At 35.6% G+C, this 25,248-nt stretch overlaps 1 protein-coding gene across 4 annotated transcripts in view; it reads right to left on the reverse strand.

The window, feature by feature from the left end:
• The window catches only part of LOC145694337 (peroxisomal acyl-coenzyme A oxidase 3-like), a 91,828-nt gene that overhangs the window by 48,600 nt on the left and 17,980 nt on the right, over nt 1-25,248 (reverse strand). For 3 of the 4 annotated variants that reach the window (XM_081770454.1, XM_081770453.1, XM_081770456.1), the window contains exon 2: nt 154-322. In XM_081770454.1, coding sequence (XP_081626580.1) covers nt 154-322 — 169 coding nt within the window. Of the gene's footprint in view, nt 1-153; nt 323-4,770; nt 4,873-25,248 lie in introns of those variants that run through there. The other variant, XM_081770455.1, reaches the window with a different exon arrangement.

Here is a 25,248-nt window from a genome sequence, read left to right on the forward strand (position 1 = left end):
CCACACGATTTTTCTTCAATTAATTGTAATTCCACCTAAGTCATTGTAATATCAACTGAACGGACTGGTGAGCTTCTTAGAAATCATTTAGCATCTAGGTATCCACAGAAATAAAAGAAAATTTTATCTGAATGGATATCATAATAGAAATACCTTAAACTTTAAAAGCTTTTCGTCTTCAATGAAAATTCTAAGTTTCTTCCAATCAAATGAAGCTTGTTTCCTATACACATCCAAAGGTCCTGGAGAAAATTCTGGAAGTAATTCGTTGGTTTCTTCTGACATTGTGGCTTCTCTGTTTCTCCCCGGCCACTTTGATTCTCTAAAACAGATAAAAAAAATAAATAAGCACTGCAAGGCTATATTTTATATACTTATAAATATATCTGTGACTTCGGAAAATAAATCTATTCTTATGAGTTAGGCAAGCAATACATTTTCTATTTAAGAAAAAGTTTCTGATAACTGGAATCACTGGGAGTCATTTCTCTTTAGAAGTACAAATAACTGTGATTGTTTAACGACAGCGAATGGTTATAATGTAAGTGATCATTAGAAAATATACATGTAGGAAAGAAAGAAAAAAAAAAAAATATATCACTAAACTGAAATTAAATTTAAGCAAGATTTTTCATTTGATGGCGGTTGTTCCACTGTGTGAGAAGGGTAGAAAGAATCATGAATTTTTAAATAAAACTAATTTTTCTTGATGTTTTGATTTCAATCGATTTCTTAATTTAAATTTCAGGTTTCTTCTTTCATATACCAATCATCATTTATTTTTTTTAAATCGGGAAGTAGAATTGAATGTAAATGACCCTTTAAAAATGGGCAAACTTCTGCCAAGGACTCATTTGAAGGTATTATTTTTGATTGCAGGTACTCATTCGGTAAAACTGAACCAAATAAAAAATAATGACTGCCTTCTAATTTTGATTGACGATGAAGTTGCATGACTCTGCCTTCTAATTTTGATTGACGATGCAGACAACGTAGCATGATGCTTCTAATATAATTTATTGTTACCTGTCCAACTTTTAGTGATTTGAGTTTTTTCCTCCACCATATTGATATGTTTCTGATAAGGACTCAAAGTAATCTTCTCTTCTTCTTGTTCTTTAGATAGTTATTTTGGTTATTTGCAGTAGTGACAGAGTACTTTGTTTTTCATAGTCCTGGTATTTTTATCCCTGTGTGCTGGTTTCCACGGACTTCAGTTGAAGATCCAGTTGTTCTTCGAAACTTAATTCTGGGGGAAGGGATGTTTTTTGTTCCATAATCCTAGCTGGGAATGACTTTTCTCACTCTACTAGGAAAGGGAGGGGGGGGGGAGACACTGCAAATGTTAATTCATGGCTGAATATGGTTTTGAAAGGTTGAAAGGAAAAAATCCTTTTACAGGGTTCCTATTGATCTGGGGAAATTATTTCCCTGACTTCTCTCTGACCGTTGGCAGGAAATTCTCTGATTTTCATGACAGGTGTTGGATGACGTTGGCAAATAAATAAGGAATAATGACGGTGAATATTTCTATATGAGATCATTTATTCTATAGAGACAAATAATAATCAATTGCTCATATGTACATTCCTCTTGCCGCCCATAAAAATCTGAGCAACGTCCCATACCGTGATCATTAACCTGAAATTGGTGTACAAGTAATGTTAAAAAAAAAAAAAATGTATTTTATAAATTTTTTCTGATTTCCAGTCTTTTTCCCTGAGTTTTCAACTGACCTCCCTGACTTCACTGACTAGTAGGAACCCTGCTTTAAGACACTACAAAAAAAAAAAAAAAAAAAAAAAAAAAAAGACATAACCGTTAAGTTCAAAAGAAGAGTGTCCAAGGCACGGTGTACTATGTTACTACACTATTAAGCACTAAAAAGAAAATAGAGTACGTATATGTATGTTTTCCCACACTGACAGCTCACTCATCAATCCAAGCCAATTTTGTTTACAAGTTGCACGTTCATTCAACATTTACTACATATTACCACGTTTATATGCATATAGTAATACATATTCATTCATAACAACATTTTCGAGGGAATTGTTTTCTTGTGATGTGCTGAGTCTACTTCCGTTTTTGAAGCAATGACCTTCTATAGTTCTTCACTAGCTTGCATTTCTTTCTTTTTCTTTTTAGAAACACACATAATCCTGTCTACGATAATAAAAGTCCTCCACATTGACTTTTAATTTTAAAACACAACTTTGTTTTTACTTATATCTTTTGTTTCAATATATATATATATATATATATATATATATATATATATATATATATATATATATATATATTTCAAATTCCAATTGTACTGTGTTGTTCGTCTCCAGTTTACGCGTTTGCACGAAACCGGATGTATTCCAGATCTTCCCATAAATTTCTTCTGAGCTAAAATTTCACGGAGCGATTTACCATTTACCATGTATACGCAAAGCTGAACAAAGAAAATTAATGCTCACAAATAATGAGTTCGTGTATATTCCACTTGAAGGCAGGTTCTCTCCCATTTGCCGAAGCCAAGGGGCGCTCTTGGTCAGTGAAGATGAGTAGGATTTTAAATTTTTGCTGTACTTTAAGAGCATTGGTTTCAACCAGTTTTTTTATTTTTTTTTTTTTTCCGGAGGAGAATGTTAAACTGAATTCTGATTACCGTCACTCGCTCCATTTGTTTTATTTGCATACCATAAGATTTTAAATTTCTGCCCATCTATTTACAATTAAAAAAACAGGCTAGATTATGAAATTATTTATCGATTAACATAATTTTCCAGTACTTTCCAACATATATTTGTTACCAAAATTTATATATAATACTAATAGAATACCCGTTCTTCGCGCGGGAAGAGTACATTTCATTTTGGATATAGAGGGGTTAATCTGGATGTAAACGACATCAGAAAGTGTCACTGTTCATCTCAGAGACTCTGAAAACTATAGATTCGACAAAAATATTGGTCATTTTCGATCATCTTTTAAATCTCCCCCTCCCCTACGTTGCAGCGTCAAAGTGAAATGATAAGAACCATCCCAGGCCAGAACCCCATCTACGTTGAAAATTTGATCAAGATCGGTCGGGTGGTTCAAGAAATACCAAATCATAAACATAGTGACTTTCATTTTTATGTATCATATATAGATAAGAAAACGCGTTGTTATGAAATATCAATTGATATATTTTAAAGATGTATCAGGAATTAAATTTCGTAGTTGGTGAGCTTCAGTTTCCACTTGAAACAGATTCGAAACACGAGAGAGAAAATAACGTTCATTTCAGCATTATGAGATGTCATCCGTCGGTCTACTTTCATTCTCTTATAAAATGATCTAATTTTCAGTATTTATTGAAAACACAATATTTAATTCCGAAGTTTCATTATTGTTTATTTTGAAATTTGCAGAAGGGGGAGGGGGGAATAGAAAGTCATCTCAGTGTTATACAGATACTTGTCCTATGTCTTGGATTAGCGATTGTACTACCTTCACTAATAGGAGCCTAGGTTCAATCTTTTTTTTTTTAAAGTTAAAATGAAACATTTCAGTTTTAGGTCCCATAATTATCCCGTGCCGCTAAAGAAGACAGTGATGAAAAAAGGAATAAACTGGTGGAATGAAGAAACTGGGAGAGCCCTGAGAAAACCTACGCACACGGTATTTCTTTACCGCAAAGTTCATTTGGTGCAAGCTGGAATCGAACCGAGGATCCCATGCACTAAAGATGATATGAACGCTCTGTCACTGACCCACCGCGGCCCCGAGGGGAAAATGTGAGAATACGAGTATAAGTAACTTGACGTTCCTTTTTTCCCCCCTCCAACATCCCATGCTTATGCACCGAGCCTAAGAGACGGTGATGATAACGGTGGAATAAAGTGAGGGAAACGGGAGAACCCATGCATATGGTACTTGCCCCAACAAAGTTCACTTGGTGCAGGCCGGGATCGAAACAGGGATCCCACGTACCAGAAGTGAACGCTCTATTACTGCACGTTTGAGATCTTTAATTATATATCTATATTACTCAAATACATAAATTCTTGCTTGTAGTTGCCATCTACCACAGGCTGGTGTGCATTTTTTGCTCAAATAATCGTTTCGCTCCTATTCTCTACAGACGCACTACCGTGCTATTGCGCGGACCAACCAGCTTCGCCCTGCCTCGAGTAGTATATATACAATTCCTTATTGACATTCGTTCCATTAAGCTTCGCCAGCTTTTCAAAATAATAATAATAAGTTAAGTTAGGTTAGTTTCTTTCATTTACTTAGTAGATAGGTTTGTTTCCGGAGTTCCTGCATGAATAACCGTTTCAATGGAATATCAATTTGTAGGTAATTATTTGGGCATGCAGCAGGTACACAAGTGTGCAGAATGTCTTAGGAATAAACATTCAACGCAAAACATTTTTGCCATTTAACGATCTATGTATTGTAAACCTGCGGGTGTTCCTACTCTTGTATTATTAGTTTTACTGACGAATAATAATAATAATAATAATAATAATAATAAACTACGTCACTATCACGCGCATGACGACGTTTTTGTTTTTTTATTGAATTGATATACTGGGCTTTAATTCTAATGTGCTCTCACGTTTGGCTTATTATTTCGTACTATTTATGAATATCTCACGCTGTCCTACTGGTGTTGCTAATGTTTAGACTGTTTTTCATTTTCTCCTGTACATTTAATTATGACATGTATTTACTATCCAACGTATGACCAAGGCGATTTAAGATATATATTATACTAAAGACAATTACCAAATCTTATTCCAAGTAATATAGGCCTCTTCCTCCCGCGCTCGTCGTGATTATGCGGAATCATCTGTTCATCAGTGTTGCCATACCGATCAGTTAGAAAAGCAGAAGACTCGAAGATAAAAAAAAAAAAAAAACAGGAGAAAGCAGTAGACACATAAAGTGTCGGAATTTGAGTGTAAATCCAAGGGAAACAAAAAAAAAAATGCCATTCTTAAGGGGACAGTGGAAAAACAAGCAGTCCAGAATTCATTATTACTTTCATTTCAAAATAAAACAATATATACAAAAGATAAATTTGAATTTTAATTACTTCAAGATAGGTTTCATAAAGAAAATTTTATCCGATGACTAGGTAATCTTTTTGAGGTACAAAGACCCTCATACCCCCTTTACAATAATGATGTTTGATACATACGTGTGTGAAGTAAGACGTAGTGAAAGACCAAAGTGGGGTGGGAAAATGTCTTATAATGCACCTAGCGATAGCATAGCTATATGATACACTCGCAGGTGATCGTGATGTAAGACGATTTTTCGCTGACGATCGTGCAGAGGTGATCTAAGCTACTCTTCCAGGGGCGCGGACAAAATCCAAGCGGATAAAATCCAAGGGGACAAAATCCAAGCGGACAAAATCCAAGAGGACAAAATCCAAGCTAAATTCTGACAAGGCGGACAAAATCCAAGCGGATAAAATCCAAGGAACAGTGTCATGTTCACAGCTGTGATATGTTCCTGTGAACACCCTAATTAAATTGTATGTTTGTTTCTTTCTTCAATTGTCGTGCATTCTAAAGTTTTATCTGTAATTCTTCAATTTATTGAAATAACATTTCATTTACTTCTAAAGAACTGAAAATCCAATAAAACATGTAAGATTGTCACAGTAAGAGTGCAGACGAGTTTTAATTACTTATCCATCCATACGAAAGTATGTAAAAATATTATGTGTGTACAAATACATTATAAATGTATTTTCTTCTCAATATATATACAGTATAATACATTTAAGACCTCAGCATGTTATTGTGAGACCAATCATTGAAGTATTTTAATTCAATTCTTATGAGGTGGCATACAGAAGTCTTGATTTGTTTGTTGGTAGTGTTTTATGTATATTTCGAAACAAATAATTATGAAATATGAAGTGCGTATTTTTAATAATGTAATAATGTGTGTGAATTAAATAATGTAAAAGTGTTATCTAGAATATCGAAATGTGAAAATGTGTCTAGACAAACTAAATGAAAATGTATCTATTATTGGTTATTTTGACAATTGTAACTGAAGTAGATACTTTGAGGGTAGAGAAGTATTTTTTATATCTAAATTATATCTTTTTAATTTTATTTTTACTTTAATTCTCAATAAATATAATAGAATTAAGTAAGTAGTGTACTCTTTTTAAGACTGGGCTGCTTTGCTGTTATTTGTTATCTCTGATATTAGCCAGTGCTTTCATTTTCTGGTTAATTTATGTGAGTATACTCTTTTTAGTCAAAATATTTCTGATCACCCTAAATTGGATTCACCTGGGCATGTCCTAGCAGTGCCCAGACTATTTTATGAGTAATTAAAGCTCATCTGCACTCTTACTGTGTCAATCTTACATATTTTATTGGATTTTCAGTTTTTTAAATGTAAATGAAATATTATTTCAATAAATTGAAGAATTACAGATAAAACTTTAGAATGAATTACAATTGAAGAAAGAAACAAACATACAATTTAATTAGGGTGTTCACAGGCACATACCACAGCTACGCACATGATACTGCTCCTTGGATTTTATCCGCTTGGATTTTGTCCGCCTTGTCAGAATTTAGCTTGGATTTTGTCCGCTTGGATTTTGTCCTACACTCACTCTTCCAACCCAAGTCCCAATCTAAAACAACACATACTCATAAATCTTACAGTAAGTCATAAAGATCGCCAACTACCATCAAGGCGCCGATTTCTTTGTAAATTTAGGTGGGCCCATTCAGATGTAGAAGGCATATATGAGGATTTTAAGACAAATTGCATTCAAATTATACCAAATATTGTATTTTCATAAATACAATACGGGGGCTCACATGAGCTTTGGGGGAGGGAGCCGGGCTCCCTCGGCCCCCAGGATCGGCGGCCTTGACCATCATGCATATACAAAATGACGTATATTTGTATCCTTGTACTCATATTATATACAGCAAACCTCTAGAACTATTTGTTCTACGAAGCTTTGTGTATGCATACAGAGAAATTTCCTTTTTATGTAAGGAAAAATATGAAAATTCAATATTAATAATAGAAAAATATGAAAATTCAATATTAATAATAATATATTTCTTTAACTTCTCGAAGTAGAGAAAAAGCTGGAGATTGTTCACTTTTCATTTTCTTGCGCAGTAGATCAGTAGAATGTAGAAAAAGCAGATCCCCTGCAAAATCAGTAGTTCTGGCAACACTGTTGCTCATAGCAGTAGTACCAGCCCAGTACTTTTCTCATTCCCACGATATTATCAAAATTTTCCCACGATGTAATTTCATTGTTTCTTTCCCAGTGCCAGATCATCAAATATACAATGTCACAAGTACAACACAAGGCAAAATTACATAGCTAGCTATTAAAATATCAACATTTGCAATGAGAACTAATGCGAAGTTTGGCAGGCACATACTTAGTAAAAACGTGAAATGATGGTTCTATAATGGTCTCGAATTCACGTCCCTTCCCAATTAATACAAATAATATATAAAATTCGAATAATATATTAATACGAATTCCCAATTAATATATAAAACAATACTATGAACATTTATTCCTGTATATGAATAAGGAACATAAAAAAAAGTCACTTTCATATGGTCTCTGCAGCCCCGATTGATATCCGTGAGAGATTTTGCAACACAGTGTAGTAGTCTGTCATGGTACTTGTTGTTACTCTTTGTTCATGTGTCTGGCTTGGCTCTTTCTAGCGTCTATCTGCTCAAAGAATAGTATTTTAAACGCACGGTGTTCTGTTTAATGTAATCAAATCTGACCATGGCTAATATAAAACTTCACTTCTTTGCAAGGGCACCGATTCTGTGGGGTCGGGCTCCCAATACTCATATGGGACCCCATGTATTTTTATGAGTATGTACTTTTTATATGTAATTTTTATTGTTATATGTAGTGTTATGTGTATTTTTTATGAATGCGCCCCCCCCCCCCAAAGTTACAAAGAAATAGGTGTCCTTGCCTCTACAGCAGGTGGGAATGGAGGAAATAGGATGAAGCCTTTAGGTTTTGTACTGACGCGCACTGTTCACAAGCAAGGTTGGAATTATTTGTTCTTCTCCCTGGACAGAGAGAGAAAGTGATTCATATTGTTTCAAAGCCGAGAGAACTTGGCCGTACAGTTTCGAGGAATTTTTGTGATGCAGATACACAAAGTATTATGAAGGAAAAAATAATATATTTTTAAATGTACTTTGCAATTTCAGAATTTACAAGTACTTGATGTATGTTTAGGCCTACGTAAGTTTTTTTTTTTTAAGCATATAGGGAATGGATGAATATTTTTGAACATTTTAAATTGTTTTAAATATGTAAGTTTTATATTTGTAAGTCAAATAAATAATTACTAGCTGAACCTGCGCTATTTACACAGCGCACAGTTCTAATATGAGCGTGAATGCCCTTCCCACTTCTCTCTATATGTGTGCAAGTTCCTTTACGAACACAAGTAAAGGACAGATAGACTCTCAAAGGGACTGAATAGCTATAGACAAACATATAAATATAGTATTTTAATATATAGAATGTTGTTGTGAGTTTGTGGCAAATTTGGATAAGTAATTGGTGATACCAAATGCAAATATTTTTTCTTATAATTCCATATCCGAGTACACGTCATTGTGGGTCCACAAGCCTCTGAAGTTGCGAGCTTGCAAAGGTTTTGTCATTTAAAGGAAAAGCGCCTGAAATGTCCATCAACCCGCTATACATATCTCCTATACTGGTTGCCTTTCACAAGGGTATCAACCTAGTTGCAATATTAAACTATTCTCTGTTTCACATAAAAGGATAGGAAAAAGAAGAAGTTTTTTCCCCCACCACGCTCAAGTACAGGTGAATGTTGGTGTTCCGTCTTCCACCATCAGCCCCCGCACACGGAGGTATAGAGTGTATTTAAATATGTCTAGGCCTAAATAATAAATTACAACTTTCATAATAACATTGAGTATTTTAAAACACTTAACGACATTTACCTGCATTAGTGAGTAAGTAGCACATGTGTCATTTTAATGGAAATTTTATTGAACAGTTGTATTGTTTATTTTCCTTCTTTTTTGGCAGTCGGGGTTATGACATAATGTTGGAATGGCAAGGGATGTCAGGGTTGGTAATTGAATTGGTATTTACTGCTTTGATACATGAATTTCATAATATAAAATCGGAAACCAAGTACAATACGTATGTATGGGTAAATTATTAGTGCGTTAAGACAATAACAATAGAACCTGAAATAATAATAATAATAATAATAATAATAATAATAATAATAATAATAATAATAATAATAATAATAATAATAATAATAATAACACACTTCTTGTTTCCTCTCTTATATACATGTGTTCTTACATTAAAAAGAACCAGAAGAAAAATAACCATATGTATACACACTGATAATAGTGAATAAATGCGTCTCGCCCCGGGCGCCTCAACTCAGGAAGCAAATGCCCTGGTTTCTATTGATTATTTTTCAATGAAATCATTTTCCTACGTTTTTCTCTTCGTACGTACACCTGATGTGATGGTGGCAAAGTATCTTTTTTTGTTTGTTGTTTATTAATACGCGGCGATAAATTTACGGTAAAGCATCATACATACAAGATTCATCAACATTGAAGTCTTCTGAGTTTATTAAGGGGGAAAATTTGTTATGGTGGACTTAGAAAAACAATCCCAGATTGATTGAAGCCTGACACGAAATAGTAACTACAGATGCTACGTAATTTGAACAGGCCCATGTCTGAGTCTGTCGTTTCAAGCAAAATTATAATATTGGAGCTTAACCATCATAGTGAATTTGACGCCCCTAAAATTTGGCGCCTTGTGTGGTTGCAATCCTCACCCGGCCCTTTCGTTGGCCTTGAGTTTAGCCAATTGATAATAGAGGAAACTGACTTTTGAATTGTTACTTGACTATTTTAATAAAAACGGAGTTGTCAACAGTCCTGACGACCGTTGAGGGGGAGGGAGAGTAACAGATGTTTGGAAATGAAATTAAATCTTTGAGTTTTACGTATCGCAGTTATGCCGGGTAGGCTAAAGGAGACTGTGATGACAATGAATGAAACAGTGCAAAGAAAAAAGTAGGAGGAAACAGGAGAACTCCGAGAAAATCTGCAAAAACAGTGCTTGTCCACCACAAAGCCCACTAAGCACGAGCTGGGATCGAACCAGGGCCTTATGCCCCATAGGTGAACGCTCTACCACGGAGCCACCACGGCTCCAACAAAACTTTTTAGTTCTCACAGAACTCTTGTCTGGAGGTCAATGCAATTAATGGGTGCTATACATACTTGAATTTCATTATTTTCAACAGTCTATGGAGAGTTGAGTGAGAAAAGCAGGGCAGTTCATCATCGGTATTTATAGCTATCAGAATTTTATTTAACGTTGGCAATTCATTACGGAAAAAGACCTGATGAACCTTTGATCGAATTGCCGATTTCGTGAAGTCGTCATAGTTTTCCGAGAGGGGAAATACTTGTACGCGTATTTTTGGGACTTCTTAATTTATTTTCATTAAATTTAGCCTCCCGCCTACTTCTATAAACAGTTAGTTGCCTTTCCTAAACTTGTCTGTTTCCCAGTCATGTCGGCGAATTCTTCAACAGTTAAATTAGGGTGTTGTTCTCTTAAAGCATGGAAGATATTCAAAATGCAACGCTTCTCACCACTTCGTAACGCTGTCCCGGGCTCATGTTTTATCGCAGAACTACTGCAAGCATCATGAATTGTCGCTTCACAAAGCACTAAATACGCAATTATTTACAATTTAATATGCACTAAAATTTGTTTCAGATAATATAAACTATACAAAACATAATGGATACAGAATACAATTTAATATGCACTAATTTCACACGACACTATATATAATATAGTTACCACACACGCTAAATTCATACAATATTTGCACAGGTCGATAGTCTGCGCACTCGATACTCAGACAGCCAGAAGATTACCTTCCTTGAAATTGTAAATAAAGTGGAATAGATCTTAATAGGGCCAAAACGGCGCTTAAAATGTGGAATAGAAAAAATAGACATTTTTTTTTTTTTTTTGAAAATTTGAATGAGAAGTGGCAAATCTACACAAAATTTGGAATCGACCAGCGAAATCGATACGTTTCTAGTACTTGTGGTTTTCGAGATCTCATTGTCGAAAGGATTGGCCACAAACATATGAACTTTTCTAGCATTTTAATACACTACCCGAGTATCGGTCTACTGTGGCGTAAGGGCACTCCGGATAACAAAAAAGTCTGATAGACCGGAGTTCTATGAATCATTTCTTTGCCCCACCAAAACCAGAAGACAAGGTTTTCATACAGTTATAATTAGGGATGCGCACGAGACGAGTCAAGACAGGATTTTCCTGACAAAATTTGAGTCGAGACACTGCTCTTCCAATAGAGAAATATACAGTTTTCGAGTCGAGATATCACTTTTACAGCACATTTTCGAGACGAGGCAGCCACAAATCTTGTCTCGTGCGCATCCCTAGTTATAATGTATATACTGTACAGTTATAATCAGGAACAGCAGCAAGTGTACTGTATTGAGGTTCGTTACTCACTGACGAACAGTGTGACCATCCAGCAAAAATATATCGTATTAACCTATGCAGAAAAAAGTACTAGATCTGGATAATAAGTACTAAAATTTTATCTGCTCCTATTTCACCCTATTGATGACATTTTACGATATTAATATCTTATTAGAAGGTTTCCGGTAGCTCCCCATCCAGTGTGAGTGGTGAGTGACCCTTCACATTTTTGAAAGAATCCTCAACTTTAAATTTTTTACAGTCAACATTCGATACAAACCGTGTAAACCACTTACACCTCCCAATTTTGACTTTACACCCCCCAAACTAAAACTCCTGGCGGAATCTGTACTTAATTGTCGTATTAGAACTCATTGTACAGTACAACCACTAAAGTAACATAAGTATGACAAATATAGAGGATGTCAGGAGAAAACAAGAACTATCATAAAATGGGCTTATTGAGGAAATCGAGTTTTAATTCCTTAATAGCCTACTGTTTAAACGGATCACCAAATATGTAATATTATTTAATGTGGTCATTTATTAGTTATAGGAGGCGACCGGACGGCACCTATGTGTCACTTCCGCTATTGTAAATACCACTGTTGAAAAAAAAAGGCAGAAAAAAGTTATAAGGAAGAGTGAAATTTTCGTACATTGCCAAATTTTCATGATATTCCTTGCTCTCTACCAATGTATTTATGACAAAAGAAGAGAAGAAAAATACTAGAGTTTTTGGTGAACGTACTAGCACACTAAAATATTACAAAAAAGTATTAGCGATGGTCACACTGCTGTCGAAACAATGAATAAGGAGCAAAACGCTGCTCTCCTGTCACAACTTATATTTTACAAACGACACGTAGGAGGATCGTAGCAGACGCCCGCTTGCATTTTTGCAGATCCGAAACGTATTTGTGCGCTACCCTGTATTTTTTTCAAGCGCTAGCCACTGTTTTAAGTTGGACACGTAAAATGTACAGAAAAATTTGAGCGTATTTAATTTGCCCATTTGATGTTAAGAACAGAACCCAACTAACCCCTGCGGGTCTTCTAACCCGTTCCTACTCCTACTCCTACTACTACTACTATTACTGCTGCTGCTACTACTACTACTTATACTATGAATCCGTATAGTAAAACTGCACGCTTATTTTAATGAAAAAAACTATCATGAAAATTAAAAAAATAAAAAAACAACTTTCCTTGAGCCGAGTTTAGAGATGCGAACGAGTCGAGACACACTTTGTAAAATTCGAGACGAGTCGAAAAAAACATATTTCTCGACTCGAATTTTCGAGTCGAGACTGCTCGTAAAAATCTCGACTCGACTCGAATGTCTCGAAAACCTTTCTATAATTTTTAATATTATTATGAAGAAAATTTTCACTCAGAAACAGCCTTGAAACCAATTCCAGCATGTATTACTTTAGAAAGGTACAGAACGCATAAACTTAGTAGTTAATCTTTCGAGATCAAGATTTAATTTGCAGCTCAATTCAGTTAATTAAAACTAATAATTAATGTCGTGATATTTGATTGTACTTCAAATATAATAATAATAATAATAATAATAATAATAATAATAATAATAATAATAATAATAATAATAATAATAATAATAATAATAATAATAATAATAGGTTATCTAGTTTGTATAAAATTATTGCGATAAAGTGAACTTTATAAATTCTCTGAATGAGATGGGAGGGTGCGAATCCGTCGTGTTCCAAGGGAACAGCTCCCTGACACCTGTACTGAGGGACGGAGGCAAGCTGGCGGCGGCTTAATTATGCTCTGGGGAACATTCACGTGAGCATCCATGTGTCTAGTGGAGCTCGAGCAAGGCACCTTGACGGCCGAGGCGTATCGCACACTGCTTGCAGACTATGTACACCCCTCCACGACGACCATGTTTCCCAGCGGTAATGGCCTTTTTTGGCAAGATAATGCACCATGTCACGAGGCCAAGAAGATAGGCACCGACTTTGAAAGGGCAGGACATTTTAGGCCCCCAATATCTAAAGGTGGGGTCCTCGTCCCTCCAATATAATCCAGTCGAGGAAAAATTAACAAAGAGGAGCAAGAATTTCTGTCATAAGAATCGTCATGCCTTTAATTAAATATTAGGGACAGCCTTCTTATTGAATAGAAAACGCCGTTTTGAAAACTGTGTTTAATAAAGCACTGAAGCTTCAATCAACACTCTGGCAGCACTGATATGACAAGAGATCAATGTGGTGCGTTTAAGTTGCAGTGAAGTTCCCAAATTTTGAACTTGAATTTGTTTCATTGGCTTTAGGCAAAATTGATTTAGGTCGTGAATTTCGCAGCGGAGCGGATGAAGAGGAGTGGCGAACTAAGATCTAGGGGAGGGGAGAAGAGGAAACTTCATCAAACAGTTGATAGAAAACGGATGAATATGACGATTTTCATTGCTTTTTCCCAATATTTTCTTCAAGTCGGCACGTATGGCCAGGAATGTGATGGAGTGGTTCGAGGAACACAGGGGCGAATTCCAAGTGATGTGCTGGCCCTCCAACTCCCCGGACCTGGACCCAATCGAACATATCTGGGATGTGATTGAACGTGACGTCAGAGCACATTGCCACTTCCCCGGAATTAGGTGACCTGTGTGTGCACACGTGGTGTGAACTCTCTCCAGCGACCTAAGAAGGATCATTGCGTCCATGCCAAGACGCATCGCCGTTGTTATCCGTGCCAAAGGTGGACATACTGACAATTAGGTAGGTAGTCATAATGTTCTGGCTGATGTGTGTATATTTTTTTGTCTCGACTCGAATTTCGAAACGTCTCGTCTCGAATTCGAGTCGAGTCGAGACAGAAACATGTTTTCGAGTCGAGACAGGTTTAATTTCGACTCGACTCGACTCGTGCGCATCCCTAGCCGGGTTTGAATCCACATCAAAAGCAACTTCCACTACTAGCCCGCCCGGCTACGAGGGCCGACAGCAGCTAGTGTTTGCTTTCTGCTATATGTATGTAATGACTCTTGATGCCCTATCTGTATTGGCCAATAAGATCAGAGGATACCTGAAACGTTTGGGATCCACAAATATGCCGCCCGCTTCCAATGTGTTGGCAATGTTGCCATTGCAACGCCTTACTTTCCTCATTTAAGTACGATAAAATAAAACTAGTGGGAAACCCGGGTTCGATTCCTGGCGGGAGCTCATGTAGTTCGGATTCCACCTTAATTAGTAGCCTCGCTGCTGAAAGGCGCGTTAAATTCAAAATCAACTGAACTTAAAAAAATCTATTCCGGATAGTCGCGAACCGGATTCTCGGGAGTCTATTGTATATATATAAAATATCAATAAGTAAAGAATAATCCATTGTTGTTATGTGTGGTAGCATTAAGATGGAAACGCTCACAAGGGGTTCTGTCCGGTCTTCCTGGGAGCTTTATACATGTTTTAGAGATTTCTCATGGATATATGGTTTCCAAACGCGTCTTCGTCATGGGATGCCAGGGTTGGATTGTCGGTAGGAGCATGTGTGATTCAGATACTGTGTTAAGCAATAGGTGCTGAAAATGAATGGTCGGATGAATTACTCTGATCGAAATCGAATGGATTCTTGAATTTCAATGCATCATGTAAGATTGCCCCTATCTTACGAGTTACTAAATACTATAAATATAAGAGAAATAAAGCTAATTAACTTTCCACTATTATTTGGTTTACTGTGTCCGTTTTAAATCACACTGTTAAGAATTGCATATATAAAGGTAACCAAGAAAGTTATTTTGCTTTTTTGTGGAGGTCTGACCGATTTGCTCGCTGCGGCACAATACAAATTAGAGACTGTGACGGATTGTTTTTCGCTTTTTAAAACGGATTAATGGATTTTACAGTTATAGATGTAAATAAAGTATACAGGGTGTTTCAAAACAACACCGAGAATGTTTGGGAGGTGATTCCTGACACCCAGATAAGACGAAAAGTATACATCAACACAAATGCTTCCTTTCGGAGTTATAGGCTGCCGAAAACATGAAAAAAAAAAAGATTTTTAAAGGTCTACAACTCCAATACTATGGAACCTACCGGAGTCGGGTCAAGACTTTATTTAGGAACTAGTATGTGCTCTATCCAAATATCAATGTTTCAGAATCCTGCGGTACTTCCGCAATAATATTTATAGACGTAGTTTGTGAGTACTTCAAGTTATGTGCTCGTAGCCAAACTGCCTCTATAAAACTTGTTGCGTGAGTACCTTAGAATTCTGAAACAAGTATTTTTGGATAGGGCACAAATTAGTTCCTAAGTGAAGTCTTGATCCGACTACGGTAAGTCCCATAGTTTTGGAGCTATGGATCTTTAAAGTTCAGTCGTCTTATCTTGGTGTCAGGAATCACTTCCCAAACGTTGTCGGTGTTGTTGTGAAACACCTTGTATATGGGAGTATTAGAAATATTATTTTTCTGTTCTTTACTACTACGGCTAATGATTTTTATTTTTTTTATTTTTATTTATTTATTTATTTATTTATTTTTTTTTTGGTCTTTAGTCGTTGCGCAACGCTGCAACACTAGCATTAGCCGCCACTGCTACACATATAACCTACGTTTTCACGTACGCCGAATACGAGTTTTTTCTCCGTGTAGTTTAGGATTTAAGACGTTGTTGAATTTAAAGCCTGAAAAAAAAAAAGTAGTGTTTCTCTCGAAAGACCGAGACTTGTTCTAGTGTTTACTTGCACGAACGACTGACACAAATAGCGAACATCATTGTAAGGATTTTCCCAAGATTTACTACACGCCGCGTCTCTCAACCGGAAGAAGAAATATCCTGGTCAGAATTATGAGTTACATCACGTAAGGTTGCATTATTACAGTATGTATTATTCGTACATCAAAAACAAAAGTTTGTAACAAAATAAATTCCTTTTCCAGCTCTTGCCTTTACCTTAAATGTGTGGAATGAGCCAAATCAATGTTGGAGGGGAGTTTAAAAAAACAACAAAAAAACAAGTAAGTTTTGTTACATCTAAAGTATGTGAATTCAGTATTAACACTGAAAGTAGTACATCCATAACTTGTGATGGCAATAGAAGGATAAGACAAATGTTGCCAGATCTGAAAATTAAAAAGTAGCGAGCTTGTGTTCCAGGAATAGCGGATTTCAACTATTTGTAGCCCAAACATTAAAATGTCAAATACCAGAGTTGGCAATGGTCAGGCGGCGACCGCAGTTTCGGACTATAGGTGATGGTGTGTTAGGGCAAACTCCATACTTCGTCAGCTGCAATAAAACTGGAGTGTGCAATGAACTGGGCAGGCGGTAAAAGTATAAGGTGGGCAATTTTCTGATTTTCAAGGATACATGTTTTCTGAATTGAGTTTTGTTGTCCCTGAAATACTCTTTACAGGGTTTAGGGGCCGCGGTGGCTCAGTGGTAGAGCGTTCAACTCTCGTGCTTGGGGTCCCGGGTTCAAACCCTGCTCCCGCCAAGTGAACTTTGTGGTGGACAAACACCGTGTGCGTGGGTTTTCTCGGGGTTCTCCCGTTTCCTTCCACTTTCTTCATTCCACCATTTCATTCATTTCTCATAATCACCGTCTCCTTTAGCCTAACCGGCATAACCGTGGGACGTAAAACTCAAAAATTTCATTTCATTTCATTTCTTTACAACGTTTAAAATATGTTTATTCACTGTTTAATTGATTTGCTAAATTCTTCATCTGGGAGTCATGAATTTTCGAAGATTTCTTGTAACTCCACTTACGCATTATGTTAACATGGACAATACAATAACATATTTAAATTTGCGATGCTCATGTTTACGCAGCTCTCCATAACTGTAAGCCCAGGAATAAACTGAGACAGAAACATGGTCAGTGATACTGCAACAGCGCAAACTTAACAAAAATCTAGTGTTATCAGATCTGTAGATTTAAAAAAGTATTAAAACAAGAATCGATCTACTATCGAATAAGTTAGTTCTATTAAAACTATTTATTATTCATTGTGAATAGAATGCTCAATAAACAGAGCTTTTAGTGTATTATATAAACCTAATAATTCGTGATATCATATATAAAAATAAAAAAAGGGCAGCATATGCTTAAGAGTCATAGCCTGTAGATAATTAATAGTAGACCAAAAAGTAGCGTGTCGTCCAATTTAAATCGCGAGGAAATTTAAAAATCGCCCAATCCGCTACTTGTAGACAAATCTGGCAACACTGAATAAGACCAAAGACAGAAACTGTTTCTCAGACGCTGAATCCATATCAAAACACCATTACTGGCTGTCTCTTACGGTTTTAGCTCTATGGAGAACAATATCAAAAACCAACGTAGTAGCAAATTCTATCAATTCCGGTTTTAGTAGAGATTCGGGTGAAAATTGTTTTCTTTAGACATTCAATGCATTTCAATAACCCTTTTGTCGCTATATCTTATCGTTTTTGTTCTATGGCGATCAACATTGAAACCGGAAATGGTTAATTTCCACCACTTCCGGTTTGAGTAGAGAGTTAATGGGTGAGATGGAACCTATTCATGGGACGCTATATAATTTCCAAGAAGCTATATCTCTACTGTTCTTGCTCTAATGCTTGCCCAGGGGCGGATCCGGAGGGGGCGATCGCCCTCCCCCAGAAGAGGGAACTTTCTTGTTTTATATATATAAATAAAATCCATTCCATAGTTTGGAGCCCTTAAAACTAGCATTATGACAACCCACCGCCCTCCCCAGAAGTCGGTCCTGGATCCGCCCCTATACTTGCCTATAGACAAAGGGACAGACAGATAGACAGACGGACATAACCATTCTGTAGGACTTTCAACACTTACGTATAGCATAGTTTGGAAGTCTAAATCCATCCTACTATAATCTGATCAAATTTAATAAAAGGTACGGGCCAACCACATCAAGCTTTCTCGCTCCAATTTCGGCAATTTTCAATAGTAGATCAGTAAATTTAGTAGCAGTTTCGTAAGTTTTAGTAGTAGTTTTGTAATTGTAACAGTAGTTGTTTAAATTTTAGTTTTAGTTTTAGAGGAGAAAACCCCAACACAAAACTCTGCTCCTCCAGGTCGGGAGTTGACGTCACGTTGGCAGCCGGTTGTAAAAACAATTGCCAAATTAAATATGGATCGAATAAAGAATGTGAGGTGAGAAAAAGGTTAGGGCGTATCCCAGAAGTGACGTGCGGACTGACCTCCTTAAGAGGCCTAATCACTGCGAAATTAAAATACCGCTAATTTTACAGTAATTATGTGATATCTTCAAATCGATAAAAGATAATCGAAATATGGAACAAGAGCGCGCTAGATAATATTATTTTTCCTGATCACGAATCACTTAGTAGCTTGCCGTTTGTAGGCATTTAGAAACGTGAAAATAAATGACGATTTTCTAAATGGCTTGAAATCGAAAGCAGATAAATGAGTCCTGATAACGGTATCACATGTAAAATAATATTGTCTAGCGAGAACTTGTTCCACTTTTTGATTATCTTTTATTTATTTCAAGATATTAGAACGACAACATGTATTATTCGGCATGCATGTATTATTCTTTACCTGCACCATTTAGATATTTTAATCAAAGGTGTTATAAACTAGCCAACTATTTAATTATTTTATATAGGTTAGAAGAAGAAGTTATATATATTTTTAAGAAGTTATTATTATATAAATGTTTTGTATCTTATTGTTAGAATGTTGATTGTGTAACTATAGCAACGATATAACAGATGGTGGTATGATGGCTGTAAGCAGCCTAGATTTAAATATACAATAAATACATACGAATAAGCAACATTTGCAGTTTTTATGTTAATTTAATACGTGTGCAACTCACTTATTTGAACTAGGGCTCAACGATTACTTTGTATAATGGTGCCTTCACACCGGGAGTAGCTAAAAACTGGTAAGAAGTTTTAGTAAACCAAGTTTAGCAGAAAACACAAGTGAGTGCTACAAAATTGTTTTATGCATTGTGTACTGTTTGAAAGTATAGTTAAACTACATACATCATTGAGTCGATTAATAATTATACCATCTTGAGGAGTGGAAAGTTAATATATAGAAACACTAAGATGGATTTATCAGATAGTGAAGTTAACGACATTAGGACTAATCAAAGTGAAACTGGTACATCTGAAAATTTGGCAGATGTCCTCAAACAAATTTCCGGTCAAATGAACGACTTGCAACAGCAGCTGGATGACAAAATGGATGCTTTGCAGCATAAAATTGAAGAGCAAATGAACAAGCAGTTGGATGACAAAATGGATGCTTTGCAGCATAAAATTGAAGAGCAAATGAACAAGCAGTTGGATGACAAAATGAATGCTTTGCAGCATAAAATTGAAGACCAATTTGATGACAAAATGAACCGACTCCAACACAAACTAGAAGATAATATATATCAGCGGCTGGAACAGTTACAGCAGAGAAACGACCTTAAATGGGAACAGTTACAACAGCAACAGAACCAAATAAATGTACAAATTAATGCCAGATTCGAGAAATGTGAAGAAAAATGGAACAGGTAGCTGAAACCTATACTGGAGTACAAAATGCCGTCGAAGTTATAGAATCGGTTGTAAGCGAACATTCTAAGAGGATTAAAGGACTTCAAGAGGAGTTCCATACTTTCAAGGAAAACTATATGTTTGCTAAGGAGATGGAGCGCTTTGATGGACCTAAGAATATCAATCAACCTCCTGATAATAGGACAGAACCAACACCTCATTCCCAAGTAATTTTTGAAGATAGTGGATCATCGGTTGATAGTGAAGCAAGCACCGAATCAGGAAGAAGAACGAAGCATCCTACACGGAAGAGTAAGAACTCTCACGGTAACTGTAAGTGTTCTAAATTTTATAGTACTGATACGCCTTTGCGATTCAGTGAAATAAAATCCTTAACAAAATTCAGTGGTGTACCTGAGGATATCCCGGCTAGGGTATTTATAGAAAAGTTCGAGGATGAGTGCGAATTAATGGGAATTAAAGAGTCGAAATTCATGAAACTTCTTCCTCATGTTTTATTGCCCCCATGTTTGACTTGGTACAAAGCAATCCGAGATAACGTTAATGGGTATTCTGATTTTAAAGAGGCGCTATTGGCAAACTATGAAAACGACTTCATGTTAGCAAATAGGGACGCATTGCTAAGAACGAAATCATTTGACCCTAAGATACATAAAAATGTTACTGAGTTTGTAGTGGCTACATATAATGAATTAAAAGCACTCAACCCAAACCAACCAGAATCACGTATAATAGCTTCTGTCCGTATTTTATTACCATTTAGATTACAACAAATGTTGATGACCGCTCAATGTGTCAATTTTAATCATTTAATCATTTTAGTTCAGAGCTACGAAAGTCAATTTCTAGCACAAAGAAATAGAAGAAATCCAGAAAAAAGTCAGGTTACCTCTAGACGTAATAATATTAATTATGCGCACATTCGAAATTTAAATATTCAAAATAAAGATAGTGTTAACTCTCAAGTAAATAGTTTCCAATATTTTGGTACTAGAACAAATAATCAAAATAGTACCGGCAATTCAACTCAACCTAATTATAGATATGGTAACGGTAACAGAAGTTACCGGAATTATAATAGGAATCCTAGTAGAAATCGCAATACGAATCAGCGTAATTGGTCACAAAATAGATTCCTAGATGGACAAGTTTGCAGTAACAGAAACTCAAATTCAGGATCTTTATGTAATCGATCGGAACATACTCAAGAGTGCGGAATACAATGTACTTTATTGGAATCTACTAATCCTTTTAATTTAAACTAGATGGTGCTAATGTGGCTTGGATTGAAACCACATCAGCGTTAAGTGTATCTAAGCAATTTATTGAGGATGAAACTAAATTAAAAGTTGTGCATACTAATGCAATGTACCAATACCTACCGATCGTCAATTGCTTTTGGAGATTCGATGATGATATAGAATTAGATATAGATTCCACTGAAAATAATTTTGTTTTTCTAAAAACCTTTTCTACAGCGCGGATTATGTTAAAAATTAATGAAATACGTGTGCAACTCATTTATTCTTGGCGCTCGACCTATTACACTGGTATACAAATTTTGATCAAGGTCGTGCTTATGTTGGTTTTTCGTAGGTTTCTTAATGATTTGCACCCGCTGAACACGAATATGGCAGTTATTTTCCCGTAATGTCAAAATTTGTGATGATATAAGTATATCCGATTTTATTGAAACAGTAACATATGATACAATTGTTGTATCTTATGAGAACATTGAACTACATTGTAGTCGTGCTTCTGTTGATTTTTCATTGGTTTCTTAATGATTTGCACCCGCTGAACACGAATATGGCAGTTATTTTCGCGTAATGTCAGAATTTGTGATGATATAAGTATATCAGATTTTATTGAAACAGTAACATATTATAAAATTGTATCTTATAGAACTTGAATTACAAACATAACACACACATTTTGGACATCAACTTTCTGGCTAACAAAAATCTGCATAACAATACATAAATACCGAAATATATAAATATTGCATTTCTTATAAAAAATATACAAAAGTACTTGAGACTGGAGGAAAGTGTTCATCAAGTACTGGAATTCCGTAATCAAAAGTGATAGTTAGTGGTTCTTTTGTGCGAAACGTTCACTTCGTCAGGACAAACTCCAAAATATAATTACCCATCATTGCACAGTCTCACCTTCCTTGGTATCTGCTTTCCATTACCTGAATGTCCTTATGGAAACGTTCCCCGTGCTCTTCGCTAACATCTCCTAAATTCTTCCTAAAGAAATTCAAATGTGAATGAAACATATGTAATTTTAAAGACATTCTACATCCCAATGCTCGATATTGATCAATGAATGTCATCCCAAGCATTTCTTTTTAACTCCGTCATTTTTTTAAGTGTAGCACTATTAAGCATGACACAAATCTGAGGCCTTTGAAAATGCCAGCCAGAACTTTTGCCTCTGATAAAGCTGGAAACATTTGTTTGATACATTGTAGGGCAGGTGAATTGCGATCCAGCGCTTTCACAAATTGTTTTACCAATCCCAGCTTAATATGTAATGTTGGCATGAGAATCTTCTCCCTGTGCACTAATGCTTCATTTATCACATTATGTGTTCCTGGAATAATCTCCGTTCTTTCAGGCCACACGGTTTGATCATAATGCTGGTTAGTTGCCCGACTGTCCCACAGACATAGAAAACAGTAACATTTAGTATAACCACTTTGCAACTTAAGAAGAAAAACAATAATTTTGAAATCTCCATACACGTCCCATTGATGTTCCTCATATTTAATTTTCTCCAACTAGCGTCAGCTTCACACTTGAAAAGTTTTCCCTCATGTGGATGGAATATGCAACAGGGATTGAAGGATACTGGTTTCCGTTGTGCAAAATAACAGCCTTCAGACTAGTATTCGAACTGTCCATGAACAGTCGTCATTCCTTCGGTTCATATTGAAAGCCTATTGTCCTAAGAAAGACCACCGATATTTGTACAGTAGCATAATGAACCCTCAACAGCAAAATAAATGGAAAAACGTTGGTGTCTGCTTCTGTACTTAGATATTTTGTGGGAAGGAAGTAGAAACTTCCACTCTTTGAGTCGTGATGATAGCAATTCGGACTTATTTTTTGGTGCGGAGGTGAGGGAATACGGATTTTTTCACTATGCGAAACAGGTGTTCGGGAGGATGATATGTTTGGGTATTGTAGCTGACGTCTATTCTTGCTTTTCTTGTAGTGCGTCAAGTCGATCATGCAAAAATAACAATCATCATGATGGTTGGTAGGTTCTCTCCACATGCGCGGAATGGCAAACGGCTTGCTTTTCCTATTCCCACTCAACCAATGTTCCAACCTCGACCTGGAATTACAAGACACATGTGGGGCCCATGGCTTGTCAAGATCTCCAACCGAAATTCCGAAGTAAGCTTTATAGGCTGCATAAAATTTTGTTCCAGGCACAATCCTATGGTTCAACTGCTTCGGACCAATATAGTATCCCCACACATAACAAAAGGAATCCGCACGTAACTTGCACTTCCGACCGGACGACATGTTGCTCAAATACAATAACTACACACACACTGACACTTACACACTGATATTTAACTACAAGCACATACACTCAGATAGACTTATACGATAATATAAAACAACTGTGGAAAATGTGGAAGCAGCACTTTATGACTATTTCATTACTACCAGAATTGACTACAGCTTAATTATTGCTTAGATTCTATTTAATCAATTTACAATTCTGCTATGAATCTTTAGAATCTATATTCTCTGTTTGCTACACCGAACAATTATCTTTATTAACAAATGCGGCACTACCTAACGAGTATTGAGATAAATGCACGCAAATTGCTCTGCATAAACCAGTATAGGTAGAAAAATAAAACATGCTTATATCACTGAAAATATTGACACTACATAAAAATAAGTGCCGGATTCGTGTTCAGGGGGTCAAAATACATAAAAATTCATCAAGAAATAATAATAAGCAAAATGTTGTATACCAGTGTTATGATAGAAGCTATCAATTAGATATTTTAGGTTGTACTTAGAATTTTGTTAATGTTTATGTTATTCTTTTATGTTAATTTAATATTTGTGTGTTAACCAATATTTCATTTCAATCAGTTGTGATTCAATGTTAAATCACGTTATCTTATAATTTAATTAACATCTATTGTGTTGATTATTCCTATCATAATTTCATCTTATTTTTCTTCTTCTGAATTCTATATTATCTATGTTGTATTTTACCTATGTAATGAATATATGTGACACCTAATTATCAAGTGCAGGAAATATATTTTGTAACATCCTTATTTTTAATGAGTTTAAATATTCAAAGAGCCTCGACCATGTTACTTTAAAAAAAAAAAAAAAAAAAAAAACTATGCTGGGACCAAAAACAAATTTTTAATTGTTCATAATTTTTGGAATAGACCCTCCTCTACGATGTTATAAAGAATTTGAAGTATAATTAATTATAAAAGAATATAATTGATATAAAGAATAAATAAAATGGAATATAAAGATATGTATTTATATGTATTGTGAATTTTGTATATACGAGGGCTATCCAATAATTAATGTATACTTGTCTTTGTAAAGTTGTCATACGGTCCAGAATTCTTTCTAGAAGTGCTAAATCACTTCAAGAAGTCCTGTCGGGAGCCATAAAGATAGAACGACAGCATGTATTATTCGGCATGCGTGTATTATTCTTTACCTGCACCATTTAGATATTTTAATCAAAGGTGTTATAAACTAGCCAACTATTTAATTATTTTATATAGGTTAGAAGAAGAAGTTATAATTATATAAATGTTTTGTATCTTAGAATGTTGATTGTGTAACGATAGCAACGATATAACATATGGTAGTAAGATGGCTGTAAGCAGCCTAGATTTAACTATACAATAAATGCATTCGAACAAAGCAACATTTGCAGTTTTTGTGTTAATTTAATACGTGTGCAACTCACTTATTTGAACTAGGGCTCAACGATTACGTTGTAATATCATATAATTACTGTAAAATTAGCGGTATTTTAATTTCGCCGCCATGGGGCCCCTTGGACCGTGAGAAGTGAGCAAAGCCTAGCCCTTAACAATGGCTATAAGGGGCTAAAGAGGCG

Source organism: Thermobia domestica, chromosome 9 (assembly GCF_964235325.1).
Source record: "Thermobia domestica chromosome 9, izTheDome1.hap1.1, whole genome shotgun sequence".
In the NCBI taxonomy this organism is placed as follows: Eukaryota; Metazoa; Arthropoda; class Insecta; order Zygentoma; family Lepismatidae; genus Thermobia; species Thermobia domestica.